The sequence below is a fragment of the Nicotiana tabacum genome, chromosome 17 (assembly GCF_000715075.1).
Source record: "Nicotiana tabacum cultivar K326 chromosome 17, ASM71507v2, whole genome shotgun sequence".
Lineage (NCBI taxonomy): Eukaryota > Viridiplantae > Streptophyta > Magnoliopsida > Solanales > Solanaceae > Nicotiana > Nicotiana tabacum.
The window spans coordinates 66,603,841-66,613,656 of NC_134096.1; the positions used below are offsets into that span (position 1 = coordinate 66,603,841).

General features: G+C 35.5%; 2 protein-coding genes across 4 annotated transcripts; one reads left to right on the forward strand and one right to left on the reverse strand.

The window, feature by feature from the left end:
- The first annotated feature begins 2,936 nt into the window (after window positions 1-2,936).
- Window positions 2,937-4,168, forward strand: LOC107801443 (fatty-acid-binding protein 1-like). The gene is given in 4 exon segments (NM_001325696.1): window positions 2,937-3,309; window positions 3,501-3,741; window positions 3,852-3,943; window positions 4,035-4,168. Coding segments are annotated over 4 exon segments (840 nt in total).
- A 367-nt stretch (window positions 4,169-4,535) lies between these two features.
- Window positions 4,536-9,422, reverse strand: LOC107801442 (putative glucose-6-phosphate 1-epimerase). Of its 3 annotated transcripts, none has more exons than XM_016624767.2 (9): window positions 9,283-9,422; window positions 8,945-9,060; window positions 7,549-7,623; window positions 6,187-6,243; window positions 5,949-6,106; window positions 5,706-5,837; window positions 5,330-5,432; window positions 5,029-5,128; window positions 4,536-4,934 (listed from the first exon to the last, which is right to left on the reverse strand). In XM_016624767.2, the coding sequence occupies exons 2-9, from the start codon at window positions 9,023-9,025 to the stop codon at window positions 4,717-4,719; spliced, it is 924 nt and encodes a 307-aa protein (XP_016480253.1). In that variant the 5' UTR covers window positions 9,026-9,060; window positions 9,283-9,422; the 3' UTR covers window positions 4,536-4,716. The 3 variants fall into 3 exon arrangements, with proteins under 3 accessions (XP_016480253.1, XP_016480255.1, XP_016480256.1); XM_016624769.2 differs by having other exon boundaries at window positions 9,161-9,365; XM_016624770.1 differs by lacking the exons at window positions 8,945-9,060; window positions 9,283-9,422 and adding an exon at window positions 7,694-8,683.
- Between the last annotated feature and the right edge of the window lie 394 nt (window positions 9,423-9,816).

The window sequence follows — 9,816 nt, forward strand, 5'->3', positions numbered from 1 at the left end:
TTCCAACAAGTCATATATCACTACCCGAACTTAGTCGAACCTTCCGAAAAATCCAAAACAACACCAAAACACCAAATCAACCTCGGATTCAAGCCTAAGAACTTCTAAACTTTCAACTTTCGCTAATTCAAGCCTAATTCTACCACGGACCTCCAAATTATATTTCGGGCACACTCCTAAGTCTAAAATCACCCAACGAAGCTAATCGAATCATAAAAATTCACATCCGAATTCGTTTACTCATAAGTCAACTTTCGGTTGACTTTTCTAACTTAACTTTCTAACTAAGAGACTAAATGTTCATTTCACTCCAAAACTACTCCGGACCTAAACCTACCAACTCGATACAACTCAACACCGTTGAACAACACATAAAGAAGTAGAAATGGAGAAACAGGTCTATAACTCTCGGAATGACTGGCCGGGTCGTTACACATACTAAAATTTTCATCATCTTTCTCCTGCTGATTCAAGAGAAAACATTAAAATCCGATGATGATTTGGCTTTAGAAGGTAATATTTCTTCCGATTTTTTCATTTTTGTTATCTTTTAGTTTTTAACTCTATATTCTTTCTTTTCCACTTGATCGGTACTGTTTTGCCGTAAGCATAAAGTATAATGCCTTTTTTAAACCATAATATTGATGTGTTGTAATTGGCATTTGATATAAAAATTGTAAGAATAATTAGAAGTGATACACATTGCCCTTCTCTTGGCTTTTTGGTTACGGGTTACTCATGCTGAAGACTAAATAGACTCTGGAGCAAAGAGAATCAGGCGCTACCATGAATTAAATTTTTATGTTATTACAGGTACTACTATCAAATTTACTTTCTTACTCTATGTAATTATACTTTTGCTAGTTAAAAAATAAAACTAGACAAGCACACTGAATGTGTGAACTTTTCTTCCCATCAGTATATAAAATTTAAATTTATGATTTTATTAAATATTTATATTCTGTCAACATTATCCACCACGTTGGAATTTGTTAGAAATGAACATCTTCACATCGAAAGAAGGCCATGCATTTATGAAAGCCAAGATTAAAGGTCCTTGAAATGTGTTCGGAACAGTGTAAATTATACGCAAAATATGCAACTAATGCAAGGAGGTACAATAACGGAAAGCCTTGTAAATAAAAATTATTAATTAGGATATCTTTATCTTGAAAAAAAATTAATTTTCTATTTTTGAAAATAAGGTAGAATTTGTGGCTTCTCTCCGAGAAAAGAAAAACTACTTATAATGCTCGAGCATTTTAGCCAACACCTCAAATCTCTAAAAAAGGTAGTACACTATAGTTTTTTTGATGAAAAAGTATTTTTACCTTCCAAAAACGAAGAAGTTGATGCATCACCATTTGTTTCGATTTTGCACTAGGACGCGATGAGACCTTTCTGAGCATTGAATCGCTTACATACAATCCCAATATTACTATTAACACAAAACATGAAATGCTTCCTTTAGATTAGGCATGTAGAAGCAGCAACGTAAAAATAATGATGACTTTCTCATCCCAATACTAAACTCCCCTTTGACCATAGATTTTGGCAAATTTTCGAAAACATTATTTGTTCATGGAATATGATCAGTTTTTGAAAAAAAATTGAATTTTTTTTCAAGTTCCCAAAATCTAATTTAGGATAATTTTTGGGTGAATTTTTTTCTTCCGCTCACAAAAAACTTTAACTTTTTAAAAAAAAATAAAATGCATGTCCAAACACAATTTTAACTTCCAAAAATTATTATTTTACAAAACTTCAAAAACTTTTTTTTCAAATTTTAGCCAAATTTATGTTCAAACGCTAGCTAAGAGTAAGAGGAAAACAAAAGGAAGTAGTAAATTTCTCATTCAAAGATAATCAAGGCGGTTACACTGGGGAATTGGATTATCAATGGTTTAGAAATGATCTGCAGTTTATGTTCATAAAATAGTTAAACTGCGAATAAACATAAGTTAGTAACTTGAAAAAGTGTAAAACATATGTTAAAGGAAGTAGTAAATTATAAATGCGTGTAATGTCTACGGTAAACATAAGTTGGAAACCTGAAAAAGTGTAAAAACATATGTTAAAGCCGGTCAATTACGCTGAACGTGTAATACTTTTTCGTTTTCCCCTGTATAAAACTCATAACTTGTTTGGTCAAGCTTCTTTAAACCCTTTTTTTCCAAAAAAATATTTTTTTTAAAGTTGAAGTGTTTGACCAAACTTTTAAAATTAAAAAAATACTTTTGAATTGAACCATAATCAGTTTTGGAGAAGCAAAAAAAAATAACTTTTCCCCAAAAGCACTTTAGAGAAAAATATACTTACTTTTTAAAAGTTTAACCAAACATTAATTGTTACTCGAAAGTATTTTTCAAAGTAATTAGCAAAACACAAATTGCTTCTGATCAAAGGTATTTTTAAGAAGAGCACTTTCGGAAAACAAATGAGCTAATTTTTGAAGTTTGGCCAAACACGCTATTAATCATGATTTCATCATATTCCGTCAGCACTTATCCACCACCTTGGAATTGTTTGAAAAGAAGATATTCACATTGAAATGAGATCATACATTTATGATAGCAAACAATACAGGTCCTTGAAATGTGTTCCGTAAATTTTTGCCAAAATATGCAAACTAATGCAAGGAAATAAAGCACACTAGTGTTTTCTTTCACCAAGAAAAATCAGTTAATGAGCTACAGTGGATGATAATATGTAACATTTGCCTCCCATTATCTCAATGCTCAAACCGAGGAAGGACGAAAAGATGCCTCATTTCTCTGTGCAATGAGACTCCCACTTGCATGAGACATCAATGAGTTACAACAACCCTCGGGCAAATCTCTTCCTATATAAACCTCATTGCCCTTAAATCTTCAAACCACAGCAAAACAGAAAACAATTCCTATCTCTTCCTCTTCGCTTATAACTATCAGTGTAAAATGCCGACCACCATGGAAGATGTCACAGCAAAGACTGAGGCAATTGAAATTGACCCCAAGAGTGGTCTTGCTTTAAAACCAACAATGGAGAAGGAGAAGCTGGTGAGCGAAGGTGAACCAAAGACTACAGAAACAGCACAAGAGAAGCCAAATTGTACCAATGGAGCCAAAACTGAAGAGGAAAAGAACGAGAAGAGTGGTCAGGAGAAAGAACCCAATGGTGCAACTGTAAAGGAGGAGGAAGTTCCAGTTGAAGTTGAACCTAAAACTGGAATCTCTTTTGCTGTCAAACTTGAAGATGGAATGCAGTTGAAAGCTGTAGGTTTAAGGAAGAAGAGCATGCTTGGCATGGGCCTCAAAATTTATGGCTTTGGTAATACTCCATTTAAACTATCTTCTTTACACAAACATACGAATAAGGATCATACTGCGCTTCGAGAAAGATCTATTTAACAGCATAGTTGGCTTTTAACATATGTTCTTATTAGTTTAATGTTCTAACCTATATCAAGCTATATCAAACTGGCCTCCGGAAATTAACCACTCCTGATTATTTGATTGCAGGAATATATGCAGACAATGAGAAATTGAAGGACCTTATGCAGTCCAAGATTGGGAAAGCACCATCAAAACCAACAAAGGAAATGTACCAAATCGTGATTGATAGCGATTTTGGGATGATGGTGCGGTTGGTAATTGTTTTCTCTAACCTAACCATGAGCATGGTAAGAAAGAACTTTGACGAAGGCCTAGGAGCTGCCATAAAGAAACTCACTGGTGGGAAGAACGAAGAGCTCACAAAAAAGTACTACAACCATTTTAATTGCTAATCATTTCTAATCAGCCATAACTCGAATGCTTTTTTGAAATGGAAAACTTGAATGCTTAAACTCTAATATCCTGTTTTTATATTAGGATCATGGGTGAAGCATCCGATGACATAAAGCTGACTTCTGGTTCTGTAATTGAGATTTCAAGACTTCCGGGATATGTTCTCCAGACCAGAGGTAAAATCTACCACAAAAATCATTCTTGTCAATTTCATGCCATCAAGTTGAATTGCTAACTTCATTAAACCTCAACTTTAACTAAATGCAGTAAAGGGTGAAATTGTGAGCAAGGTGGAAAGTGAACTACTCTGCAGGGCCTTCATCTACATGTATTTAGGTGATGATCCCTTTGACAAAGAAGCCAAGGAGAAGTTCGGGGCATCCATGGTCTCTATGTTCTAAGTTATGTCTTTCCAGCAATTTCTAGGTTGTTAAAGAATAAAGCGGTCTATTTTAACTGATGAATAATTGCTCAATAAAGGAATGATTAAAACACGTTGATTTTTCATAAGTATTTCGTAAGTTCTAATACGCAAGCTTCAAAACTCCACCCCCCTCCCCAACAAAACCCATGTTATCTCTCTCAACTCATATGTTATGTAAGCGTGCATTGTGTATTTACCTTTAGATGTTATATTCTGTTATTCAAATTATTCATCCATCAAACTATTGCAACACCAAGAAGGAATTTCTAGGCTCAGGAAAGTTTATGCTATGATAAGTTGAAAACATACAAGATATCTCACAGTTTGAAAAAAGAAACAGAAAGTCAGTGAACCACCTGCAGCTAAAATTATGTGCTTATAGAATAGATCCAGTAATGTTAAATTTAACCCTCCAGAAACTGACAAACCAAACATGAATAGGTGTTTGTGGAATAGTAAAACAGCGCGCATAGTATACAAAAATAGACTCGTAGAAATAGCACCTCAATCCCACCATGAACGAGATCAGGCAAGGCCATAAAGAACTTTCCTAGGGTCCAATTGCCCACTGCAATAACTTGAAGATACAGTAGAGAGCTCTTGCCGCCCCTTCCACTCCTCAGAGGGCTTTAAGACAATCGGAGTTTCAACAGCAGCTGAATCCACGCACAGCATTTTTTTGTAATCTTCATCACCTAAATCAGGGAGAGACTTGGCTTTTTTGTCCCAAGGATTCCAAACAACTGCATATCACATCCATATTATACTTTAAAATATTTAATGGAGATTGGGAACAAAAGAGATCCAGACCAAAAGAAAAAAAAGGTAAAAATATACCAGCATCTGGCATGCCTTCTTTCTGAATGACATAGGTTCTCTTCTTCTCATGGTCTATTATGGCAATTTTCTTTGGTGTGCTCAGATATACCCTATCAATCTAACAAAAGGAAAAGGTCTAGGTCAACATAATAATAAGGAGAAATTAAGTACTCTTTTCAATGAATTATGAAAAATTCAAAAAACCAAGCATACTGAAGTGATGTAAGAGAAGTTCCTCTGGCACCTAGGGGTCCTGAGTTCAAATGAAGGTGTCTATCCTCAGTAAAATATGGAGAACAACCTAACATAGTAATGTTACCTCACTATCAAAGGTAATTGCATCTGCCTGTTCTGTATATCTTTCTCTCTGCTGTAAATTATCGAAGTAGTCAAGTGTCTCCAAGCCCTCCACACGCACTTCACTGCAAATCAAACTGCATCATGCAACCTATCTGAAAAGGATAGTGACGTATCTAGCAAATTTCAGCTATAAAGAGACAAAAATTTAAGAGAACGCCCACGATTGAATGAGCAAGATACTTTAAATGATAGGTCTGAATTAATTGCAAGAAACCCTAAAAGGGGACTATAATAGCTATTACGAATTTCAACTTGTTAGCGCTACTTAGCGGGGGGGAAACTAGCGAACCACATCTCAAAAAAAAAATAAAAAATAGCGAACCGACAAGGCAAACCTGATATCAGAAACAGATAAATAGTTACGCAGAGAGATCGTGAATGAGAATGGCTTGTTATCTATATTTCTCACACGAGGGATCAAAGTCAGTTTGCCAGCACTGAGAGAGATACGTAGCCGCACCTCAAACCTGCGAAACAAGATTAGGGTTACCTTTGTAGATTTTGATAAAATTGTTGAATTGGAGGAGATGTGTATTACTATAGGCTAATAGACATGTAAGACCATGCATTCTCCCCACCTATGCGGCCAAGTTTTCAGATCCTCTTCTGTGGATTTCAAGATGAGATCCACGGTTGACTGACTGTTTGCTGCAGGTAGAGGAGAAGGAGAATCATCCAATGACCACACTCTGTTTCTTGCAAAACCATGTCGCTCTAAAGAACCAAAACTTCCAAACTACAATAGATATTTACAGTTAAGATGCAGAACTGAACAAGGAAGAACCCTAAAATTGCTAGTTCAGTTAGTGGGCCAACCTGTGGGAAGCTGATAGGTATTCCGCCTCTGATGGCTTTAGGAGGTTTCCAGAGGGTCTGTAAGACAGTGCAAGAACCCTCAGTCAGGACAATGATAAGACAAGAGGGCTACAGAAGAATCTAGCAGCCAAGGTAAATGATTGAACAATGTTCTATAGTAATATCCTCAGTGTGAGGTGTATCTTCAAACATACAAGCAGATCAAGTTATGTGAGAGATCTAGGCAATTTTACATATTTGAAACCTGAAGAAGTTTCCTTACACCACAATCAGATTTATGTTACCCGAGCAAATGGACTATACTCAACATTCCATGCTTTGCTGATTTTGAACTAAACTCAACATTCCTTGAGAGATTTGACATATCTTAGATAATTGAATAGCATTTCACCCCGCAACGGCTCACAAGAGGATAGAATTTGTGGACTGTACAAAAGAACTAGACAATTTTCTTTTGACAAGGTAAAGTTTACAAAAGAGCAAGACATATTTTATCTTGAGACGTTGGACACCTGCTCAGTGATGCACATCATCGAGAAAACACTAATCAGCCCTTCTAACCTGCGAATCCTAGTAGAAGGTGTCGCAAAATTGCATAAAGGAAAAGCCCTCTCATAATATTTGTAGCCCGTTAGATGTGAGTCCTACTTGATATGCTGTCAAAGTGAATCTCATGATTTAGGAACTAAATCAAATATTGCTTATCATACTGCACAATGCTGGAGAGGACAGTGCAATTAGTTGGTTCCAGAAGTATGGTAGACCAAGTGAAGACACAAGTGACAAAAGCAATTCAATCTTTACTAAATGTAACCACCTATGAGATGCTAAGGATGGAAAAAGAACAATGCTAGCGTCACCTTGTGCCATTTCATAGATTTCTCCAAGGGGAAAGCACTTTTCAATTTTGCTTTTTAGACTCCGATATATATTGTGATCCTAAATCCAAACTTTTTTTTTTTTGATTGATAAATTGATCTTAATTCAAATTTGGTGCCCCATATCTTCAAATATGGAGTCAAGACTGGAGAGGATCCAGGTGAAGATGCAAATCCTTTTTTTTAATGCACATGTCCAAAATTGTGAACTTCCAGACGAGACAACTATCCACGTCATGTTCACAAAGTTGCAAGACGAACAGGATTATGAATGGGCTGTTGCATTGACACGTTAAAGTTGATAGCATTTAGTTGCAAAAGCTTTGTGCCTGCATGCATGTCATGCAACATATTGCTATCCAAACAGTAGCAAAAAACATAGTCCGCTACTTAAGTATATACAGGAAGGTCAACATATTGCTATCCAAACAGTAGCAAAAAACATAGTCAGCTACTTAAGTATATAGAGGAAGGTCATTTAGACCTTATTAATCCTGAATAGCAGTTCTTCTCTTCGTTCATTCTTCCAAGAAACAACCTGTCCACCTTGAAAAAGCACCTGCAGCAGAGAATATGTACTAGAATTATGTGAAATGAAGGAAAAGATATTTCCAACCCACAAAACTCACCATCATTGTAGTGCTACAACATTTACTTCATGCATTTGGATCTCTCCGTTCAGGGGTTAATAGAGGATCCTCCGTTTTCCAATTTAAAAAGATAGCACATCATCTCTAAGTTAAATGGACAGCGGAGAGCTTTTCATTGGTACAATGGAGAGCCCAGGTAATCACCACCTCGTTTGTTTTCTCAGAAGCATTGAACTACGTAGTTTGACTACAAAACAGCTACTTTCTAAAGACTAAAGTTCAAGGCAAGACCATATATAAGAAAGACTAAACCATTAGCAAGACAACAAAAAAAAAATCAACAGGAATTGAAAGTTTAGAAGTCGAAACGATCGTTTAGATAAAAATGAATTGGACAGGAAAAAGGAAAAGAAAAGCTGAGGAAAGTATTTCCTTTCTGATTTGTTATCTCCCGTTAACTATTTCAACTTCTCACAAGCAAGGCACTGCGCTTATACAGAGTAGCTTCAACAAAAAGAGTCCACCTCTTAAATTAATTGTTCCATTTGATATTCTCAATCAACAGGTTGCTTGCTATCCAAACTAAGTAGTTTCGAGAACTTCTGGAAAATGTTCGAGATAGGAAAAATAAAGCCATAATTCATCAATGAGGTGATATTTAGTTTTGAAAGGCAAGCAAGCAAAAAAAAAATTAATCTCACTTAGATGAAGATGGGATTTAGGATTACTGATTTATGGAGAAACCAAAACACTTTCACCAATAGGCTTCAACTAAAGGTAAATCTTGAGATATTAAACCTAATATAATCCACAAAATGATCAATATTTTTTTTGATTAAGGTGGTATTCGGGCTAGCTCGACTGCTCCACCGGCTATCTGTTACTCCCACCAGCACACATATTGGGTAACTTTGCCAATCAAAACTTAGGTAGATTGGAAGAAATCACCTAGTACTTCTTGACTCGGGATTCCGAGACCTTACGATTTTCCTTCCACTTCAACCAATAAGCCACGTCCAAAGTATCAAACTAAAGGAAAAATTGTAGCACTCATTAAACTTTAAAAATGTAAAAATCGGAGCACCTCAGGAACTAAAACAAGCATGTACAAAAAACCGGAAAAAAAAAAAGAAGAGAACTTAATCACAATTATGCAGCACAAATAGTCGTAATTTTAGGAGAACACATTTAAAATCCTTCGTAAGCTAAATATAAAGCAAAATTTATCACAATTATCCAGCACGAATAGTACGAATAGACTTAAAAAAAGAAAATAGAAATTTAAAAAACCTCAGCAGTTGATCCAGTATGCTCCGACAATACGATTCGCGAAGGCGATCCATCGGCGTCGTGAATTATGTTCGACGACATAGTTTTATTTTTCTTCTTCGAATACTGATCAAAATCTACAAGCAAACAGTTTATAATAATTATAAGCACAATCAGAAAGGACGAAACAGAAGAAGACAAAAGATACAGAAAAAGGAAGAAATGAGAAAAATAAACCTGAAAACGCAAAGTGTGATGCGATAAGTAAAGAATATTGTGAATAATTGGCTGGCAGAAACTGAGCCGCTAAAACAGAAAGGATGAATTATATTAATAGGAAATCAAAAGATTAAACTTACATATTTTTTTGGAACGAATTTTGTGTTGTTTATTGTGTAGAACAGGCCACCAACTTCTGCTTCATGAGAAATCCATGTCGTACATTAGCGTTTTCTCTACGACTTTGTATTTTTATAGAGTAATAAATTGACCGAGAAAGAGAAAGACGGGGGGAGGGGGAAGTGGGGGTGGGTGTGGACGCGCAGTGGGCGACGGGAGGGACCAAATAAATTCTGATTCTGAGATGTCTCTAATTTTAATTTGTTTTTACTGTTTAGAAAATAGGAGGAATTGAGGGTTGTCGAATTTAATATTCGATAATATAGTTTATTATGGTCGTGCATTTTGTGGGACTTGGTTGGTATACAAGGTTCATGGATTTTTTTATTTTTTTAAATTTTGAACCAAGTTAAAAGGAGGATTCCCTCTAAATTGCTTTAATTTTTGGAAGCAAAAAGGAGGTCTATTTTGGAACAATTTTTAAAAGGTAGAATATTATGTACATATTTACAAATAAGTTTGATAAAAGCTACAAATTCTATAAATAAGATATC